Raw genomic sequence first — 21646 nt, forward strand, 5'->3', positions numbered from 1 at the left:
AATCAGGGTAGGAGAGGGAAGGAAAGTAAGTCAAGGTAAGCTATCTGAAGCGGATTGGGCTTACCACATTTAAGGTCCGTTTGAATCCCCTCCCCTCACTGTCAAACTATATCAAGTACGCCCCTACTCGTATATATCGGTTTTCTCATCATCTCTTTACTACTGGGCGAATACCAGTGACTCAATTTCAACGTACAAACACTCGAACTCATGTCCGAATGGACCAGGTCCCAGCCCCGGAGGGCGGCAACAATGCCATCTACCATAACAACTAGAGTGGGCACTCCAGGTGCCAATATGAATAGCAAGAACTTGAACTCTCTTAGAACACAGCAGCGCGTCAATCAAAAACAAGGATTGGAGGATTGGGACCGTCTGAGGGCAGTGGACCCTGGCACGGTCTCAGTGTTGAAGGAGCTGAGTGAGATATCTGGGATTTCGGCCCCCCATGTGAGGTATCATCTATTGAAGCTCATATACCCTCAGGACAAGATGAAGGATCCCGCGGACTGGGAGTAGGTTCCTTTAATTGTCAAAACACCGATGAGCTCACGAGTAGCCCTTCGAAAGAGGACGAAGGATGTCTCCAGCTTTGCAAGCTTCTTAACCAAGACCACAGATTTCTGGGTTTCGCTAGTACTGTCTCCAAACGCCAGATTGATGGAACCCGCACGTCGACCAAAGAAATACAAGCGATTGTGTCGGGAAGGTTGTCCGCCTACGAAGCTCGTATCGGTGGACCACCCGTACGAGTTACGGAAGCTGCTACGAGTGGTTCTCCTACCCTTCAGGCGGTGGACCCCAGTCGTTTGTCGTCTGCTGATGCACAGGAACCGGCAAAGACCTCTAGTACTCGTACCGCTGGGTGGCAAAGACTCAGATCCTATAGTGACTTAAGACAAGCTAAACGCGACCCCGTTCATCGACCATCCGGATCTGCGTCATCCACGAACTCTGGGTCATCGGATGGAATATCGGACACAGCCGGGGGCCGAGGCTCCGAGACGTCAAGCCCACTGCGACAACGGACCAGTTTCGGAGATCTGAGGAGGGCTAGCATGAACAGCCTTCGATCTCGATCTAGGTTTTTCGGTCAGCCTTCGCAAGCCGACCCTCCTCCTCCAGTACCAAAGAGAAATTAGGGGCCGACTGATAGGCCTTCGAGCTATGTTCTTTTAGTGTTAGACCTGGTCGGAGAGGCAGCTGAATCCCACTGCTTATGAATTGTGACAAAACCTCACGAATTGGTTGATGAGTATGCATAATCATGAGGGATGCAGGGTATGTGGATCTTGATGAAGGAGACAACTCGAAGCACGACCCTTCTCCCCCTAGTTCATTCAAATGCAGACAGCTCATAGTTCACGTTTCCTCATGGAGACAGTCCAATCACTTCACACACAAAATGGATCACACATCATCTCCTTCCTGCTCCTGATTCTTGAGCAGTCCCTCCACTTTCACCTCATATCGATAAGCTGAAAGAAGGTGAGCTCTTTCGGAATCATCCACCTTACTTTTATCATACAAAGTACTAAGTGACGTTATACCAACCTCATATCAACTTAATGAACCAATAAATGACCTTCATTGGACTTTGTCCCACTCCGCATTGCTCTCTGTTTGGTGGCCTTTACGTATCTTCACAGAGGTATCAGTACCAAAATGAACCGATTGTTCAAAGATAGGTGAGCTTTAGGGATCGTAAAAGATGGAAGGATCATGAACGGGTTGATGCGAAATCTGAGAGATGTTCAGATGAGTTGGTATACAAATGGCAAGTGAGTTTTTCATCAACACTACTACTTTAACACTTGTTCCCTCACTCATTATGCTCGAATGGACCCTTCATGTTCTCATCTTTTCCTCGAAGGTCATATCATCTACCTAGTTCGTTTGCCATGGGATACATAGTCAGACATTTGCGTTTAGACTGATATTCAAGGTCCCTCGGTCACCAAAAAGAATGTTGACAACACACTTTGCGGCACGAAGATGCTCTCATAACCTATCATCGTCACCGCTCTTTCGGCGACTCGCCCGCATTCGTAAAATCTGACCAGGTTGAGCTTCCGATTGAGAAAACGATTCAGTCGATATAAATTTGACGGATGAGAAAAGCATCCGAAGCTCGAAAACCGGTGGTTTTGAAACTCAGACCGCGAAGGGAGGGAGAAAGGAGAATAATCCGTCCGCAATTCGTCCTCCGTCTTTCCGCGATCGCCGTCCATCTATACGATTTGGACAGCGATTAGCCCGGGTGTAAAAGAAGATTCTATTGGAAGAAAGGAGACAGGGCGGAAGAAGCGTCCGAAGCTCAAAAGCCGGCGGATTGAAATTCAGACTGTGAAGGGAGGATGGAAGAAGACGGTCAAGGGGGTGAGAAGGTCGGGGAAGCAAATAGAAGTGAGCAAAAAACTCACCTCGGATACAAACCTCCGCAAGAACTAGTCGGCGCAGTATAAAGTCGATGGTGATCAATCACTTTCACCCTTACTTTTTCTCTAGGTAATATCATCAACTAATCGATTTGAACTCGATCATCACTTTCACCCTTCATCTTTTGCAGGTAGAACTATCATCTAAACAGTTGAAGATTTACACTCAGTCACTCTCCGCCCTTCTCTTCTGTACTTATCAGGTGGAACTACTGTCCAGATAGTCAACCATACATCGTCATGCCGGACTCTGCTACGTTCAAGGCGCACCACAGGCGACGTAATACTGAACCAATCATGAGTGAAATTAATGTTAGTCGCCCTAGGCATGCGTTCAGCCAGAAACAGCAGGCGGCACTTGAAGCATTGAGTGTTGACACTGACATAGACTCACCAATCATATATTACTTGCTGCAGTCACTCTGGGACCGAAACCCGGCGCGGTCTGAAATATCAGTGTGAGTGTTCTTTCAATCTCTAAGAAAATGTCATTTTGTTGATCAGCCAGAACTCCAGAGAAGATGCAAGAGAACGCAAACACCTTATTCGGCATGCTCATTCTGGATGACGAAAGTTTGAACTATGGGCGCCATGCCTCGGAAGTGGTGTGGGTAGGGGAACACCGAAAAATTGTCGATTTAAAAGATCGTTTGACCACATGGCTGAAAGCGACCGAAGGGTCAAAGGACATTTCGGGGGTATCGTCGACCCACCACCAACCAAGGACACTAGCAAGTTTACGCCAAGCAGGTTCGTCGCGTGGTGCAGGGTCATCAAGGCAAACACCATCCTCAGAGCCAACACGCACTTCTCACCGGATGGAAACATCACTTTCGAGCGTTTTCCCGGAGCAGTCATTAAGAGCCTTTGGTCTGGTTTGGGACAAGCATGGGACGATCGATGAACTGTATCCTGATGACAATACAATCAATGACAGTAAGTCTGGTGCGGTACGTGCTGCTCGGGCTTGGAAACGGCTCAGTGGGTTGCCCCAACACCTGGGGCATTCCGATCTAAGAGAAGAGGACGACACCCTGCGTGCAGCAAGACTAGGTCCACCCACCCCCGAATCAACAGGGAGCCGGTCAGATAGATTACTCAAGCAAACCAAGAGATTTATTGGAGCAATGTTCCGTGGGTAAGTTAGGGGGCACAGCTCCTCCCGAATTAAGCAAGTAACACTCATTTTTCGTGGTTGAGTGTCAAAGAAATGGTGATCCCGGACACTGCAGCTAGTCTCCAGAGTGAGATGATTGATTTCATCTCATCTGTTGAACAGTAATGGACTTATGAGTATGCATCGGTACGACTTGAGAATGTCAGTACAGCACCGTAATTGTACTCTTTTGGAGGGACAGTGTCTATGATAATCATGACTCTGCAGGATTATGAATGATGCTACATTCCCTACAGGGGACAGTCCAATCACTCACAATGAGGTGACTCAAACCTCCTCTCCTTCCTGATCCTGATTCTTGGGCAGCCCATCCATTTTGACCTCCCTCATCCCCAAAGCAACTATCACGGCCAGCACAGACGTCACAATGGTAGTCACGAACACTGCGTGTAACCCCGATGCGTAAGATTGCTGTGCGATGATTTGTAGATTTGGTGGGAGATCTCGTACGGATTGAGACGATTGACGTATGTGTTTAATAAGCTAAAGTATCAACTGGGTGGATTGTCCTCTCAGACATATGAGAGTGCACCATGAATAAGAAGATGGGCTCACTTCGGATGCGTCAGGACCAGTGATACGAGAGTTGAGTTCTTTAGTCAAGATGGACTGTGTGAGGGCGCCGCTCAAGGCTACGCCTAAGACTTGACCGGTTGTTCGGAATACGTAGGACACTTATTGTCAGTTCATTGTGAAGTATATGGGAAGGATACGAACACGGCAGTGAGGGAAAGACAGGGAGAAGTGACTACGAGGAGTGGAAGAAGAGGAGCGAGCGAGCTTTGGAAGAGGGAGAATGAGACACGAGGAGGAAGGACTCACAACTTGTCGCTATAGCCACATTCTCCCTTCCTACATCTGCAATCAAGGCCACTATCGTTGCGGTGGATACACCACCAGCAGCGAAAGTAAGAGGTGCGACGTTAATCCACAACATCCATCTTTTTTCGTCAGCTGCAGCTGACAACTAACGATATGCCCACTCACTCTGGAACTTGATCTTTCCAAGAAGCCAGTGATATACTCCCCAATACACCCAAAATACCAAGGGAAAAGGTTAACCAATAATACCGATGTGTACGTTTCACCACCATTCCCACTATCAAACTCGACGATGCAGCGCAGAAAGAATTCGGTATCAAATGTTGACCCGCCGATGTTGGTGACATGAGGATAACGGCAGTGAAGTATAATGGGACTGAGTAAATCTAAACCTCTCAGCATGTGTCATCGATACGTACAAGAAGAGTTAAAAGCTCACCACCGAGAAAGCGATTATGGAAAGTAGAAAGTTGTTGATAGCGACAGATATAGGTGTACGAGAAGTCAGGAGTTCCAGAGGAAGTACCGGTTCTGCAGCCTTTTTTTCGACGAATATGAAGCAGATCAACAACACAAAACTGGTTGCGAATAATCCTAGAACGAGAGGGTCGGTCCATTTGTAGAAATCTTCAGTTGAGGAAGTAGGGAGTGAGACAGCTACTAATGCCGCACCGACAAATCCGGCAAGGGTGAGAGAACCGAGAAAATCGACCCGAGCTATCTTTTCACGTGAAGTTTCACCTTTGGAGGGTTCTTCGTCAGTTTGAATCTTGTATCTGACTTTCCAGAAGATCAAGAAGATGGCAGTGAGCATAATGGGTAACTGATTATGAGCGTTTGAGGCCTAAACTGATGAGACGACCTACTTGGACGAAGAAAGCCCATCGCCAACCAAGCGCGTCATTGATGAAACCTCCCAAGGGAGCACCGAGACTCATGGTCAGTCCATGTACGATATATTTGTCGTGAGCATCTCTTACCCCGTCCCAAGTCCAAAGACGATATTTCCGTAACCTTGAAATAGTCCTCGGTGAGACCTAGGTTATTAGGCTGTCTCGAGCGGACGACCGGGTGGCTCACACAGGGACCAGATCTGAGAAGATAGTACTCCCAACGGATTGCAGACCACCTCCACCCATACCTGCTATCGCTCGTGCAGTTATAAGAGCGCCCATATTTGGTGCAAACCCGCAACCGATATTTCCAATACCTAAATTCAATACTTCATCGACAGAGTTGGAAGTGAAAGACTCACTAAAAAGACCTAAAGCAAGAAGCATGGAAGCTTGTCTACCAATGATATTGCACAAACGTCCGTATATGGGTGTAAAGCAGCATACGGATAGTAGACTATCTATCAGCGAGTGTTTCTCGTCCTACGCTCAGCTAACGTACTAGGATGTTCCAAGCCATGATGCCAGATTGGTAGCTTTGAAAGAAGAGGAAATTGGACCTAGTAGAGTTGACACTATTCATCAGGTTTTTGTTCAGGCAGGAGCAAGAGGGGCAGACCTATCGTTCCGTCAAATGCTGCCAGAAAGACCGAGGTGAGCATGGAGCATATCTAAACAGTCAGCAAAGTGACATACCCGAGAATACTAACGTCTCACTAGGATCCAGAAGCTCCTCTGAGACAGGCCTGCGAGGTTGTAATGCCTCGAAGATCCATTCGTTTCGTCATGACCAGAGTTAGAGTCGTAGGAGGCTCCTGGCTCTTGACTCGCTCCCAACAAAGGTGCCCTCTCGTCCGCTTGCTTGGGCACCGACGGTGGGATTGCACTTTTTGGACGAGGTGGGGAAGGGGGACTTGCGGCCATGATGCCCAAAGTAAGTAGAGCTCGCCAAAACTTCAGAGAGATGCTTCATCCATGTAAGTTGAGTAACTTAGCGATGACGACATTAGGTGCGGACTTGTCCGACATCACATCTCAGTCCCGCCAAGGACTCTGTCAAGATACTTACACCATCTTCGTATACATCCCTCTCTCATCCAAGCTCTTTAGGATCCTTTCTAGCATATCCTCAGACCGTAAATGCGATGCCTGCAGCGCTATGGTTCTATACGTCTATACGTCATACCCGTTTATCACAGCCCTGGGTGTGGTGTCCCATGTCCCGATTTAGCCGACTAGGTATGGGTTTAGGTTTGGGTTCACAACAGTACATGTACATCGATCGACATCAGACAGGACTAATCATTCCATCGTGGATCGTGGACCATACGTCGCGGAAGGTTGAGATGAAGGCATAGTGGGCGCTGGGAGATCTGGAGACTTGCAGGGTAAGTTGCATACTCGCTACGTCACTGACAATTCTTGACGGGGTAAGGTTCCTACTTACGACATCCCGGCATGTCCTGCGGCCCTCGATTCTTGTTCTCTTCCGTGGGCATCATCGGGTCGGACTTGTCCACCCAATAATAGCCCTACCCTGTGGATGGTCTGATCTTCCGTCCATAAACCTGGTGGTCGAAAGAAATATGGTGCGGAGCGGGAGAGGATGACAGGGTAAGATCATACTTACGGGGTCCTCCTTACTGACGATCTCGATCTCCACGACCACGGTGTGATCTCTGCATCATCTCCAGCCCCCTGTCATGACCTCCGGGGATATATAAACTCACTCGTGGTATGAGAACTCGTTGACCATCTTCACACTCATACTAACCACTCTTCTCAGGAGCCCCAATCGAAAACAAAACTCAAACAAAAAGCAAGTATGCGCCTCGCTGCCCTCCTCCTCGCGTCAACTGCCTTCGCCGCACCCTTCCTCCAAAGCTCGAAATGGTCAAAACGGAACTTGGACAAGACTGACTTTCAGATGTAAGTTTGAAACCTTTTTGGACAACATTCAGCTGATGAATAGCATCAATTTGGCGAGGAATCTCGAATCTTTAGAATTGGCATTATGGAATCAAGCTTTGACCAACTTCACCGATGCGGACTTTGCCAAGGCGGGCTACACCGGGTTCAGGAAATATATCGAGTTGTTTAGGGATCAAGAGATTGCTCATTTCACAGTTCTCAAGTGAGTCATATTCTCATGTAGTCATAGACGCGTTGATCTTGTATTCTGATTTCTAGCAATGCCGCAGGGAGGTTTCAAAAATTGCACATACAAGTTCCCGGTGACCACACCTAAGGAACTCCTCACTGTGTCACAAGTTATCACTACCGTTGGCGAAGCAGCTTTCATCGGTGCATCTGGTAGTCAGTCTGCCCCACTCTCATATATTTACAAGACTGATCAAAAGATTTGACCGATCCCGCGGCCAGACAAGCTGGGGCGTCAATTCTGAGCAACGAAGCTCGTCAGAACTCTAAGCTTCGCGAAGAGAGTGGACTTGACTTCTTCAACGGTCGGTCGCCTTCTGTTTCATCAGAAATCGTGGAATTGATAAGATAGCTGTCAACTTCGATACTGCCTTGACCGCATCTCAAGCATACTCCCTTGCACACCCTTTCCTAAGCTCATGTCCATCGACCAACCCGGCAATCAACTTCACTCTGATACCGCCTCTCAGTGCTTCCTTCACTTCGGGCTCCCCGCCTCACAAAGCAGGAGACGAGATCACGTTGACGTGGAGTGAGTATTCATCTTATGTACGTGGCCTAGTTGATGACGATAGACGCATCTCAATTTTACCCGGGAAACAACGTACACGTTGAATTTTTGAGTGACATGTACTCAATCCCAATGGCACTCAACCGGACGGACATCTCCGGAGGTACGAACGGCATGGGCAAGGGAACTACCCGTCTTCCACAGGGTATTAACGGGACGGTGAGTCTTTGAAATCGAAGAAGAATTGGACTGATAGAGAAGGCTTTCATCGTTGCTACTAATTTTGACGGGAAAGGCCCGATACCTGATGCGAACAACTTCGGGATTGGGTATGTGGTGGTTGCTTGAGAAAAGGAAATCGGAAAATAAGTCATTGGGAAGAGAAATCTAGCGATGTACTCTTTCAGAAGGCTTGAAATGGTAAAGTATAATCAGATGTGGAACTGGTGTCTATTCAAGTGGGTGTTCAATACTTATACATCTGACTTGTACCTCATTCATTCTCACTTGGACCCCTATAGAGTGAAGACTATTGGATTTCACATTACTTACATAAAACCCACCACAATCACATGAAATCCGAGGATCCTCTCATATAACCCTCCGCAATCGCTTGGGCTGGTGTTTCTACGGAACGGCAAGTCACTGCTCCGAGTTTGTTACCGTCATCCGGGGTCTCATACCATAACAAATGTTCGTATTCAGTTGTGTCACTATGCTCACCTTGAGTGCGGTACAAATAAGTCTCACCTGACCAGATTGATCCGAACAGGCAGTTGTTGCGCATACAAGTCAACCTTCATCATCAGTCATCACCCCTTCTCCGGTTGTCATATTGATTTTGAGTAACATGTCAAATGCTGAGGTCAAATCTAACCCAGTACTCTACACTTGGGTGTGTCAAGGCATGCGAGTCGTATGGCTACTCACGATTTCTCAGCAAGCTTGATGATACCAGTTTCCTCGTCCAATGTCCGGGTAGGAAATCCGTCCAGTAATGAAACCACCATCCCTATACGTTTGTCCACTGAAATATGGGTGATGTCAATCGATTTTGTTCCTTCAATCATTTCAGGGAAAATACCTCTTGTAAACGTTTCACGATCAACTTCTGACTTGCTACTCATTGCCCTACATGTGTAGACTTCTAAATGTTGATCCATTTGGGGCATAGGTCGCCAAAGTAAGTGATTCGTATACCCGGTCATATCCAGGTATATCTCTCCTGGTTCGATTTGTCCATACAGGCAAGAGTGTGTGGTGCATTCACGTCTGATCTCAGCTAACTTTCCCTCAGAACACTACTCGAGACACAACTAGTGATCATACTCGTGTTCCTGAAACTAGCAGGAATCAATATATGCTGATTGGGCCGTCTGTGGAACAGGAGCGGGGTGTTTTCAGTCGTGACAGCAGGGCAATGGACAACGGATAACTAGCCATCAAAACTTACTGGTTGTTCGATATTGAAACCATCCCCATCGTTTGGTCAAAGGTCACAGTCGAGTTACCTAGCAACTTTGGAGGATCGAAACAAAGCATTTCGATTTTATCCAATACATCTTCTTTATCAACCTTCAACTGTACTCTGGTCTGTTCGTGGCCCAGTGTCAAATCCTCAATCCCATCAACCATGCTCTCACTTTCTGATGTGGATGTGGATGATTCCATTGACATGTCAGAATTATTTGTATTTTCCTCTATCTGAGGTTGGATACAGTCATTACCTTGGCAGATGGTATTGGTCTCAATGGTGGAGTTCATCTCGGATTTGAAGATAGCGGTACTTTCAAGTCCATCGTCAGTACATGTCATTTTGTAACAGGACGTCTCTATGTCGAGTAGTCGAAACAAACTCGCTAATGGCGGACAAGTATACCATGGGGGTTATTGTGAGATCACTCGAAACCCCATAAATCGTTTCATGCAAGTCACAAAAGATGATCTACTCAATCATGGCAGATCAGTGTCCAACGAATGGGATAGATGGATCTCCCTTTGTTCATGAATGTTCGGTGTATTGTAATGGCAGGTAAAACGGATCGTTTGGACCAATTTGAGTCGTGTCTTCGTGTGACCTGCAGTCAGATTTCATTCACGTTTGAGATGATGGAAGGAAAAGGAAAGATTGAAAATGTGCCAGAGAATATTGTGGGTCACCTTTTTTCGTAAAAGCAATGAATACATCTAATTGAAAAGAGAGTTTTATAAGTTAGAGGGGAGATGTCACGACCAGTACTTATAGCGAGATCAACTCTCACTAGCAGAGTTGATATTGAGCCTTTTAGGACGGTTTATGATCGCGGGCTCGCTACCCGGTCATGACAGAATATCAACTCTAACGGGTCACCCGTTCGAATTCGCGGCTCTCACTCTATGTGAGGTGCTGGCTGCAGGTGTCAGCACCGTTTGTCCTCAGGTTTCGCCCTGAGGGGTTGGTTTGGGGGTTGCCAACCATCCGAGGGTCCTATGTGACCATCCCATGGTCGAATCTTCCGATTCGACGTTCCTAGTTCCTAGTTCCGAGAGCGCGAATACCTGCCGAACGCATGTGACTTGGAAACCCACAGGCCTCGCGCCTGCCACGGTTTCAGGTTCAGAAGTACTGCTGTCGAGACGCCAGCTTCCCTGAAGGGGGGGAATATGTCACGACCAGTACTTATAGCGAGATCAACTCTCACTAGCAGAGTTGATATTGAGCCTTTTAGGACGGTTTATGATCGCGGGCTCGCTACCCGGTCATGACAGGAGAGCAGTAAGCGATATTTGACAGATAACGGCCAACTTTTGTAGACAGTTACTTCAGCTATGGGAATGAGAACATGCATAAGTTACTGTATATCTCCCACATCTGCACGTTCACGTTTTCTAACCCTCCGATAAGTCAGATAATTAGAGTGGACTTACTCCACCATCAGTGTGTCCAAATCTCAATAAGTTGAATCGGGTATACCTCTGACCAAACCCCTCTCTATAACCTCCACAAGGTTAAAAACAGAATGACAAGTGATCAATGCTAAATCAGTAATAGTCGGTCCTTGATCGTACCAAAACAAATGTGAATTCCCTTCTCTACTTGATAGACTAATTTCACCTGGACGTATCTCGCCAAAGCGACAATTGGATCGACAACATGTGTTTCTACATAATCAGCCTTTCACTATGACCACAAGCAGAATCACTTCTGGTTTATACATCAATCATAATTCCACCCGTAGAGTCATCATGAAGTCAATAAGTCGATGAGATTTTGAATTAAGAAAGTGAGAAGAGGAAAAGGTACTTACCCCGTACTAGGAGAATGGATAAATCCAACATAATTGTCCAAAGTATGAACCTCCACGTTTGACATGACTTGAGCGGTTTGAAAGATTCTATCTAATAAGTCTGGTGGTATGGTAGATTCCTGGTAGGAAACTTCAATGGAAGAGTTTGAAAAAGGTATATCTTTCCTACTGAATTCAAGTTGTTTTTCCGGTGTCATGGTATATCTTGCATTGCAGGTACAGGTTTCAAGTTGAGCATCTTCAGGATCTCTTGACCAAAGTAGGTGAGTCGTCCTATGATTTCCACTCTCTCTATGAAGGTATAGCTCCCCCGGTACAATATCAGAGAAACCACAGAGTAAGTCACATCTTCGACTGTGTTTGATCAGTACACGATTTCTCAATCATTACACTCTTTCCATGACAAAGAATATGACTCAACAAATCAAAAGTGCCCGTGGGTGGAAATTATGTCAATCCGGGAATATGGTAGAGATGTGAGCGAAGACAAAAAAGAGATAGACTCACCGGTGGTCGCTCATTGCTACTATCCCAGTATCGTTTTCGAACGTTATAGTGGGTCGACCCAGCCGACTTTGTAATTCCTCATTGCTAGGTTGGCCTGAATATTGAGCGACCCGCCTTGTTGGGTTTCGATGAGATGTCGTTCCGTATTGATAAGAAAGTTGTTCTTGGTCATTGGAGATGGGTCGTCTTTCTTGACTCACTCGGCCTGGAATGAGTTCTTGTTGAGATCTGCTGATGCCGTTGCGCACGTTGACAGTCGGAGGTCTCACTGAATAAAGGTGTCGACGATCTGGCCAAGAGCCCGGGTCCTCGAATACAAATTGATAAGATTCAGTGTTGTTATCAGGATCATCGACAAATGTGTCAGTCATTTTCTTCCAAAGTGTATGATGATGTATATCGATGAGTTGAAAGTAGTGATATGAATGAATGAACGATAATATAGGAAAAGCGGCCTAATGTGGTGATCGGGCAATAAGCTCTTACATAACCGTATTTCCCGGTGAATTGGTCAATTTGAGATGGACCGCGAGAACCGTATGGGTAGGGTTCACATTTAGGTGGTTTACCTGACGGTGTTTAAACGGCTGACGACATCGATTTGTTTCATTAATTGAAGTAACACCTTTCGCGAAATGACATCAGATTTGATTTGTTTCATTCGAGTTATAAAGGAAGTTGGTGATTCAAGGGGGAAGAGCTGCTAGCAACTTGATCTTGACCATACGATTACGAGTAACTACTATGTAGTGACGTGATCGCTGAGGGGCGGAGACTGAATCGTGTTGTGTATCATATCGTAGATGAAAAGTGAGAACGCAGATGATCTGAAGGGGAACACGGAGTGAGGATTCGAAGGTGAGAAGTAGGCCTATAGGCATCAGGTCAGTGGTGACAATCAAAGAAGATGATCAGTAGTTGTGAAGTTTGCTCTGTTCTCAAGTAAATAAGTAACTCAATCACATATCCAACCTCATCAACAACATTATCAATAACAAGATCCTCTTGTCTGTGGTAGACCATGTCCAACTCTTCCTTCACATGCTATGAAGGAGACATTCCCCTAAAATACCCTCCCTGTATCGTTTCCACTACAGTAGAAACAGATCGACAAGTCTTCACCCCTAAGTGTTTTATACCCGGTCCTTGGTCATACCACAACAGGTGGATATTACTTTTTTTCCCTCTTGTTTTACAATACAAGCTTGTTTCACCCGAAGCAATATAACCAAACTTGCAAGATGAGTTCCCACATCGGAGTCTACACCATCAGCATCCACATATTTTCCGATAACGTTCTTTTTGTTTAGATACGTATAACAACGCACGTGGTATCAATTAGAGAGAGACGAGTAAGCATATGAGCAAAGACAGGTAGTCATCATGATAAAGACAGACTTACTGTTGGTTTCGACGTTGAATAGTTCCTAATTGATTATCAGAAGTTTTGAACGTTCGATTGCGTGACTTCTTTGACGTCTTAACTACGTTGTCGACTCTTTCTTCCATTGGTTTCCACTCATATGTTGAAGGATCCTCTCTTTCATCATATACATCAATACAATTTTGCACTTCATCTTGATCAGGATATTGATTATCAAGACAGAAAGAAGCATTGATGAGTCCATACCCCCCTTCTTCTGAAACTTGTCCCTCATGGTCAGGAATGTTGAAAATCACTCTAGAGAATGTTTTCCGTTTGTCCGCCGTCATATTTGTCATTGCCTCACAGGTTAAGACCTCAAGATCTGAGGTATTCTTCTTTGGATGCCAGAGTAGATGGTAGACTGCAGTCTCATGATAAAGGCTCACTTCGTCTTTCTGAATGGTTTTGTAGATGCAAGTTTCTACTGAACAATAACATCTGTCAAAAAGTCAATAAAATTATGTGTCATTACAGCAATTATCTTATCTCATGGACATGTGTCAGGATTTGTAATGGAATCATGCCTCTAAAGCGGTTGCTCAGGAAAGAAGAGGAAAGAGAAAACAGCATTTGTATCGTGGGTAGTAATCAATGGGTAGACGAAAACCAGAACTCACGGTTCGTCCACAGTATCAACCAATCCACCTTTCCCATCATCAGTCTTGATCTTGGAATACAACAACTTTGACATTTGATCTTCCGTAGGTCCTACAAAGTTGTCTTGGTGTTGCACACGTCTGTCATTTAGTCGATAATCTAGCCATTCGGTTAGAAGCTGTTCTTCAGCCACTTCTTCCTCTTCTTCTTCAATTTCAGTTTCGTCATCAGGCTGTTCTCCATATTCGAAATCGGAATAGAAATTCTGCCCTGTAGTGGAATAAGTCTGCCACGGATTGGTTTGTGATTGAGTGCTCCTTGGGCCGGAAGTGTATTAGCCAACGTAGGGTCAATATTGGTGTTGAGATCAGTAACTCCTCTCTGAAGTGCATGGACTATATGATTCAAGATAAAAAGCCCTCATAATGATCGGGGGATAACTGCTGAGCTGCTAGATGACTGAGATCGAATATGTGACTCGTTTGGGTGGTCAGGGACACAAAGGATGGTCAACAAACATGTAACATGTGTCATATATCGAGGAAGTGAAATCAAATAGCCGAGCGCAGTTGACTTTAATAGAAAAGTGATGTCGTCTTTCCGTATATCATTTCAAAGTCCGTCAGTTGAAAAGGGAAGATGATCCGTTCATGTATGAATATGAGATTGATCTGAAGGACTAACATTTCGTTTCAGCTATACGGTGGTAATCCTCCTTCTGGTCTTTCCCCTCCGAAATACCCAGGTGGTTCACCCCTGACTTCACCATGAACGACATCAACCTGCGTGGCATGACTGGTCCTTCGCTGACCCACACGAGCCGGGTTAGGAGTGGCGACAGCTACCATACCAACCGCTTGAGCAGCTTCGGAGGCGGCGAATGATGGAGGACTGTCAAAGCTGTGTGGGTGTGGACCAGGTAAGGCGGGAAGGGAGGGTTCATCGATACCAGGTGGGAGGTCATCCTTCATGTCAGCGACGTTAAACCAAGGTTTGATTGTGGGTGAGAAGCAGGGTTTGTCACAGCGAAGAGACAAATGACAGACTGTGTGCTCTCATGTGCACGAACTGGTGAAACGTCTGTGTTCACAGTGACAAGCAAGCAATTCGACGCAAAGCAAGATTGGTGAAATGGTAAAGTACGATCAATGATAGTGTGTCATCAACAGGGTGGGAAAGAATCACGTGGGAAATCGTACCCACCTGCATATCGACCACTCGGGTCCCCTCACCTAAACCAAGATGATTCATCATACCCTCTACCCCTCCAGGAGCCCCGTCACGCAAACCCAACCTAGCGGCGATCCCACCGACGACAGAAGCTGTATCGATGCCTTCTTCCGGTGGATCCATTGGTCCATCCACCCCAAATGAAGCAGAAGCCAATGGTGGTTGTACTGAGAATGTTTCGTAGCCGTCATACTAAACGTCAGACCAAGTCCGTAGCATGATGAATGAAATGACTAAAGAGGTGATGCACGATAATCGACCTTAGTAAACCGCAAATGGTGGTAATTCGGAAGGAGGGACAAGAATTTGATAAACTCACTTCGATCCACGTAGCTAATTCACCCATTAGATTATCCGGTCTTCCAACACGTAAAGCCCTATCTATCCCATCTTCTTCAAACTCCATTGGCAAAAGCGTCTCGCTAGGTATAGCTTCCAACGGTACATTCCCTTCCCCTTTCCTCATTTGTTCTTCACTTTCTAAGAACGTTGGTAATCCATTCAAATTCCCATTAGATGGACCTGCCATAACTTCTTCAAAACCTGGTACATCTTCTTCCCCAACTCTTATGGTACCCATTTGACCTACAACATCTCTTCCTTTTGATCTATAAGCTTCTCTTGCTTCTTCTGGATCTAAATCGTCTGAAAATTCCCCAATTGTGGACGATGGGATATGTCCTCTTTCGATGATGACCTCTCTAGGTTCTTTCCATATTTTCGGTCGAACTGTCAAACCTCTTTCCAAAGTCCATTGAGATGAATCAGATGAACCAGAATCAGAAGGAGCTCCGAATCCTATGATAACTCTGATGAAAAATGTTATTTGATGATATGGTGTTGAGCAAGATATCTCTCCCCATGTCATGTCTGCCGCACTTGATTGAAGAGTTGGTAAAGTGAAAAGTAATCTGAGTGGAGGATGAATTCTTGATGTTCCTGGATATCGAAGAGATTTACCAGATGAATGTAATAAAGTTGAATGATCAGTTGTCGAAGAATTTGAAGATGAATCTGATGGTGGAGGAATCCGAACGAGTCGGTAAAGTTCAACACGAACACGACGTAAAGGTCGTAATGTTTCTGAAGGATTTGGTTGAGATGATAATCCAGCCACACCTGTTTTCTCCCTAGGTTTAGGTTGTACTTCTACTCCGCAACGTAAAAGATCTCCGAGACGTGGATGATCTGTGTCAAGTAAAAGTCTCACACGAACTCCTGATCTTTCCAAAGTTTCTTCAATCTCGACAGGGGCATCGTCTTCCATCGGACATAATTCTTGAGGTGTGTTCTCGATAGAAATAGATTCTTCGGTGGTTTGACCTGATGACAAAGTGAGAGAGACGATCAATGTCCAGCGAATAGCACCTTTATCATAGGCTGTCAAATCGAGTGCGCCAGGTAAAAAGTCTGTAAGGGAGGGATGACGAGAGTCGGTCGAGGTTGAACGATCGATGGAACTGGGGAGAGGGATAGTAAATCGGTACGGAGCTGAGAATGGGATTGTGGTGAAAGTGGATTGAGAAACGGTGGCTTCGGTGGGGGGAGGAGGATACAGTATGGTGTCTGGGAATTGATGTAGTTCGATAGACGGAAAGAGAGGTAGTTCATCTGTGAGATGTAATCGAGCGGTTCTGCTTGATCAGCCATACCCTCAACCCCCTTCAAACTACAAAGATACACTAGACATTACAAGATGCATTATGAAGAGAAGGGTGGATAGTAGAATGAAAATAGACATCTCACAACTTTTCAACACCTTGACCACCCTGCCCTAAACCTTTGACGAAAACCTCGCCTTGAACGCTCTGACCCCAGAAGAAACTGACAGAATCCGGCAAGGGTGTGATGAGGATCTGCGGTTGTTGAGCAGTGTACGTAGGTGGGAGTGGACCACCATTGTGACTTGGTAGGTTTGCCGTGTTCTCCCCCGACGGCATGACGGTTGCGCAGCGGTGAGAAGGAGGGTGGCAAATAGAGATGTCGGTTCAGGTTCGATTTATCTGATGCTGTGTTGCAGAATATGAGAATGAATCGAATGATGGTGAACACCTCGTGATACTTCTGACGAGTGGAGCCAGGGAAAATAAGAGTAGTAGTGTATGATTGAGTGGATACGGGGAAAGATTGTCAAAGGAACCAAGTGTTAAGTCGGCCGTTGGCCGTTGGGTTGGTCAAAGGTGGTGTGGACAAGAACTCGTCATCATCCTCTTACATGCATCGTCTTTCGTCAGCGACAGCCATATCTCCCGTATGACCGAGAGCAGAATCACTTTCTCTCACAGAACATATGCATGCAGCCTTTCATATCGTACATGTCCACAGCACATCTCTAACACTCACTTGATCCTCTTGAGCTTCTCGGTATTCTTCATGACTGCAAACTCCAGATTCTCCGTCTTATCCGTCACTCTGGTCAATCTACTGTTCTGTCCGGCGACCTCTTCACCCATAGCCACGGCGAGTTGCTTAAGACGCTGAGTGACCTGAAGCGTCTCGTTGATATTCTCATCCAACTCATCTTCCAGTTCATCGTCCGATCCAGTGGCTTCGAATTGGAATCTTTGTCTCTCTTGCTTTCTTGCTTTTTGTTCGCCAGCAATGGGCTGTCGAGCGGAACCAGCCGGACCGGGGTTTGCAGCTTTCCCAAGGACTTGTCGGGTTCGAGTTATGTCGTTGAGAGTGGTATTGCGGGCATCACGAGCTTCGTCGTATCGCTGAGCAATCTTTTGTTCCTCGGCGGCACGCTTGCCATCCTGTCGTATCAGCTGACTGACTGCTTCGATCTCCCGAACCCTTTAAATCGTGATCAAGGCGGCGACTTCGAAATTAGGACAGAAGAACAAAGGAGAACCAACCTTGTTCCAAACGATGACGGGCTTGAAAATACTCTTGTTCAACTGTCGCAACTCATTAGCCTTATCTTCCGCCCGCAGATTATTGGTCTTTGCCATATCGAGGTAACGTTCGGAATTTGCAATGCGTTCTATCACATCAGCGAGTTCGTATACATCATGAAAATGATGACATACCCGATTGGTCGGCAAGCTTGCCAATGGTACCACGAGCGGTATCCTCTGCTTCTCTCGCCAATCGGAGGGCGTTTCTGTGGATCAGCGTCGTTCATAGGAGCAGTGGGCTTGTAGCCTCGTGTATGTACGAAGGGGATGATGATGGGTGGGAGCATCCATGTCTGAGCTTTTGTTGGACGGCATGATGTCGCCGCTGGGGACATGAACTAGTCTTCGGGCCAAAAGGGAAATTGTATGACAATTGAGTAGTGGGTGAGGACTAACCTGGTGGAAGCCAAAGACTCCTGTTTAATCCCCCTCATCTCTTGCTTGATCCCCTCAACCTCTTCATCCTCATCAAAATCCTCTTCCGTCTCTCTCCCTTCATACCCATACTTCCTTTCCGCCACAGGTTTATCAGGTTTCTTATAACCCGCAAAAAGCTCATTACGAGCCGCATCGTCCTGTCCTCCAGCTTTAGCATACGGATTACTTCCTCCGTTCACACGAGAAGCATATGGGTCAGATCTTGAACTACCATAAGGATCTCCACCACCGTATTGTTGATTTGCCTGAGAGCCCGAGTTGCGTGCATAAGGGTCGGCGGCTTGAGAGGCGGTAGGTGCGACAGGGGGGATGACGGGGTCGTTTCTGTTCCTACGGAAGAAAGACATGTCTAGCGATTATGGGGGACAAACAGAAGTGGCGATGCCAAAGTAAGGAAGAAGGTTTAATTGGTATGGATAAGGGGAGGGTTAGACAAGTGAAAGGAGATATAAAGGTGATGTTAGTGGACGGATGGTAGGGAACAAAGCAACGGTCGTTGGGATCCGATGCCTCGGAAACGAGAACCGAGAGCTTGCCTGTCGTTCAGTCCTGAAGCGATTTCGATCAGATTAATTATATCGCTCTCTTACGTAGACAACAGGCGTTTGTAGATGAGATTATAGCAGAACACTCCTAATTGGGAGGCAATGGTACAAGTGAAATGAAACAAACGGTAAGTATGGAAAGGACAGAGCGGGGTGGAGCACTGCTTGGAGTGACCCAAGCTGGTACCAGACGCCACCGACGACCGTGGGAAACTGACTCGAGCCCAAGCCTTTGACCTTTGACCCGAGATGCCTTGCTTTTCAAATCTCTCACAGAATCACAGTCACTTACTTGTACGCATAAATTATCTCACTCAAAATGGACTATGGCCTTCCTTACGACGGTACACCCCCTCCCGAAGATACCCCGATTATGACTGTAGAACCACAAGGACTCGATATGGCTTTGGACGACTTGCCTCGTCAAAGTAAAGAAATCCCTGAACACGTCAAGAGTTTAATGGGTCGGATGAGTAAAGGGAAAGTGTATTTATTGGATGAAAGTCCGGCCATCGTGCATCATACGGGTGATCAGAGAATACGAGGGGATCCTGTGAGTTCTCAATACATTCATAGATCCTTCCTCCCTTCACACATGTTTCTTTCTTAGGGTGGATATTCCAGAGAGCTCGTCGGTCCGTAGACCCCTTTGTGGATTTGGTAGTATGACATGAGCATGGTTCTAATACTTATGATGTACCATATTTTCATGTGAAATAGTACGAATACTGCATTTTTTTTTGTGCCTACAAAAGAGAAGTTCACTCATGCGCAGAAAATGGCTCAATTGGCTACACAGCTAGATCAACACGATCCTACTTCTTGGCTCGGTCAGTTGTCTGACCTGCTATCAATTTTCGTCTACTACATCAAATCCATTCTTGATATCCCATGACTGCAAGCCGAAAGCTGACTTATCAGAAGCTGTGACAGAAGGTAGCCCCAGTCCCATCCGTGCCAACGCTCTATTCGTCAGTTCAGAATTAATAAAACATCTCAGTACGTCCAAGGTGTTCACCTGGGCCACGGGCCTGGGTGCTGGTGTGATGGGTGGGTTTTCTTTCAGCCTTCACATGGAGTAATATACCTGACAACGCTTTCCTCCTCGAGTCAGCCGAGCAATATTCTACCTCGCTGCAGGAGTGAATATCGAAAGAGGCTGCTGACCGAATAAGCTTGGAAGGGGCAATGGAAGAAGCAAGAGTAACGAAACTAATGACAGGTATCGAATGGCTCAACGACACTACCCTCCTTCTGGTTTTTCCCACTCCCTCAGCCGCTTTACTAGGCTTATCACTCATCAGCAAAGCTGGTTTCGATCCTGCCGAAGGTGATGACCCTCTTCTCGAACGTTCCGCTCATTCTTTTCCCGTCTCCCTTCTTCCCATTTCAGATCTCCTGACTGGTGAAGGCAAAGAACTTATTCCTACTTCAACAGCTTCAGGAGGAGAGATCCGACGTAAAGGTCGAGGAGCGTTTTCCGGATCTTTGCAAATTGACCAAACGGAAGAAAAGTCAGATGAAGGATTTGAGTTGGCACCAGGTGTCGATCCTCTCGCTAGAGTTGCCATACGTTATGCTGTCGAAGATGATAAATCGTTGAGAGAAAAAGCCAAGAGATCAGAATGGTATGCTCGACATGGGTATGATGCAGGTAGAGAAACAAGAACCGCTAGGGATTTAGGTGGGAAAGAGGAGATCACTTTCTCTGGAAGGGGTGGAGAAGATGGAAGAGAATTTGCCAAGAGGATAGGAAAGGAGAGGATATCATCTAGTAGAGGTAAAGGTAGACCAAGGAGAACAGGGGATGATTTAGATAGGGAATTGGATGATATGCGTAGAGGGGAGACGGGAAGAGGAGAAATGATGGACATCGATATGGACGTTGATGAATCTCGTCAAAGACGAAGGAGGGGGAATGGTAGAAGAGATGAAAGGGAGGGTAGAGGAAGGGATGATCTTGATCGTGGTGAGTCAGAATTATCAGAAAGTCATACTGCCAATTTGGTTGTCAAGGAAGTTGAAAAAGATCAAGCTGATGAAATACAGAATTAGAAGAAATGCTGGCTGCGAGATCCATAAGATGATGTTGATCTACTACGATAATGATAGGATCTAAACTTTGACATTGCATCTTCACACATATCCACACATCACACATCGAATGCTACTCAGATTGGCGTTTGACATTTGCTACCAATGAAGAAAGCTCTGTTCATCGATAATCTCACTATCGGAAAGGTTCCTATACGGTTTGATGGGACTTAAAGTCGCCGAATGTCCAGTGACTAGTAGTGATCAAGGATCTATTATAATTCGGCTGATCGCAAGTGATCAAGGACTGGCCACTAACGCCACGATTCGAGATTCTTGTCAAAGCGAGGTCAAATGTAACATTACAATAATTATCGAACCAATCTTTCGCTCCGCTTCCGACGGCTCCGACTACTGATCGGGTTTGTGGGCATGTGGCGTCTATGTGGGATAGATCTGTGGGATTTCAACAATCAGACGCTAGGCGCTTGATGTAAGTACATGTTTCGTCCACGGATCGACAGTTTGGTGGCTTGGTTCTCCTTTCAAGCCACCGGTTCCTCAGATCCAATATCGGAGGTCTCTCACACCAAAGTCATACGTACGAACTCACGGGCGTCACTCATTTCATATAGTGACTAAAATGGGACATGAGATATGACATACACAATATGATGATCT

At 46.2% G+C, this 21646-nt stretch overlaps 9 protein-coding genes across 9 annotated transcripts; 4 read left to right on the forward strand and 5 right to left on the reverse strand.

Moving 5' to 3' along the window:
• Positions 1-252: 252 nt before the first annotated feature.
• Positions 253-1142, forward strand: TREMEDRAFT_58705 (uncharacterized protein; the record flags this gene model as incomplete). The annotated part of the gene is made up of 2 exons (XM_007001301.1): positions 253-515; positions 560-1142. The coding sequence occupies 2 exons, from the start codon at positions 253-255 to the stop codon at positions 1140-1142; spliced, it is 846 nt and encodes a 281-aa protein (XP_007001363.1).
• A 1536-nt stretch (positions 1143-2678) lies between these two features.
• On the forward strand, positions 2679-3580 carry TREMEDRAFT_58706 (uncharacterized protein; the record flags this gene model as incomplete). Its single annotated transcript, XM_007001302.1, has 2 exons — positions 2679-2896; positions 2947-3580. 2 exons carry the CDS (start codon positions 2679-2681, stop codon positions 3578-3580), a joined length of 852 nt encoding a protein of 283 aa, XP_007001364.1.
• Positions 3581-3882: 302 nt separating this feature from the next.
• Positions 3883-6254, reverse strand: TREMEDRAFT_26050 (uncharacterized protein; the record flags this gene model as incomplete). The annotated part of the gene is made up of 12 exons (XM_007000642.1): positions 3883-4098; positions 4171-4289; positions 4438-4556; positions 4603-4823; positions 4877-5260; positions 5304-5370; positions 5418-5474; positions 5518-5647; positions 5693-5787; positions 5833-5905; positions 5950-6001; positions 6048-6254. 12 exons carry the CDS (start codon positions 6252-6254, stop codon positions 3883-3885), a joined length of 1740 nt encoding a protein of 579 aa, XP_007000704.1.
• Positions 6255-7155: 901 nt separating this feature from the next.
• On the forward strand, positions 7156-8349 carry TREMEDRAFT_58708 (uncharacterized protein; the record flags this gene model as incomplete). Its single annotated transcript, XM_007001303.1, has 7 exons — positions 7156-7259; positions 7303-7456; positions 7532-7646; positions 7691-7795; positions 7843-8022; positions 8066-8220; positions 8263-8349. The coding sequence occupies 7 exons, from the start codon at positions 7156-7158 to the stop codon at positions 8347-8349; spliced, it is 900 nt and encodes a 299-aa protein (XP_007001365.1).
• Positions 8350-8569: 220 nt separating this feature from the next.
• On the reverse strand, positions 8570-9816 carry TREMEDRAFT_58709 (uncharacterized protein; the record flags this gene model as incomplete). Its single annotated transcript, XM_007001304.1, has 3 exons — positions 8570-8798; positions 8932-9273; positions 9455-9816. The coding sequence occupies 3 exons, from the start codon at positions 9814-9816 to the stop codon at positions 8570-8572; spliced, it is 933 nt and encodes a 310-aa protein (XP_007001366.1).
• A 1115-nt stretch (positions 9817-10931) lies between these two features.
• On the reverse strand, positions 10932-12166 carry TREMEDRAFT_58710 (uncharacterized protein; the record flags this gene model as incomplete). Its single annotated transcript, XM_007001305.1, has 3 exons — positions 10932-11142; positions 11289-11642; positions 11796-12166. 3 exons carry the CDS (start codon positions 12164-12166, stop codon positions 10932-10934), a joined length of 936 nt encoding a protein of 311 aa, XP_007001367.1.
• A 315-nt stretch (positions 12167-12481) lies between these two features.
• TREMEDRAFT_58711 (uncharacterized protein) lies at positions 12482-14242 on the reverse strand (the record flags this gene model as incomplete). Its single annotated transcript, XM_007001306.1, has 5 exons — positions 12482-12666; positions 12971-13056; positions 13198-13659; positions 13839-14088; positions 14215-14242. The coding sequence occupies 5 exons, from the start codon at positions 14240-14242 to the stop codon at positions 12482-12484; spliced, it is 1011 nt and encodes a 336-aa protein (XP_007001368.1).
• Positions 14243-17387: 3145 nt separating this feature from the next.
• Positions 17388-18733, reverse strand: TREMEDRAFT_26823 (uncharacterized protein; the record flags this gene model as incomplete). Its single annotated transcript, XM_007000735.1, has 4 exons — positions 17388-17804; positions 17907-18034; positions 18081-18154; positions 18345-18733. The coding sequence occupies 4 exons, from the start codon at positions 18731-18733 to the stop codon at positions 17388-17390; spliced, it is 1008 nt and encodes a 335-aa protein (XP_007000797.1).
• Positions 18734-19250: 517 nt separating this feature from the next.
• TREMEDRAFT_58713 (uncharacterized protein) lies at positions 19251-21018 on the forward strand (the record flags this gene model as incomplete). Its single annotated transcript, XM_007001307.1, has 5 exons — positions 19251-19484; positions 19707-19761; positions 19853-19981; positions 20154-20900; positions 20981-21018. 5 exons carry the CDS (start codon positions 19251-19253, stop codon positions 21016-21018), a joined length of 1203 nt encoding a protein of 400 aa, XP_007001369.1.
• Between the last annotated feature and the right edge of the window lie 628 nt (positions 21019-21646).

This window comes from Tremella mesenterica, assembly GCF_000271645.1.
Source record: "Tremella mesenterica DSM 1558 unplaced genomic scaffold TREMEscaffold_1, whole genome shotgun sequence".
Lineage (NCBI taxonomy): Eukaryota > Fungi > Basidiomycota > Tremellomycetes > Tremellales > Tremellaceae > Tremella > Tremella mesenterica.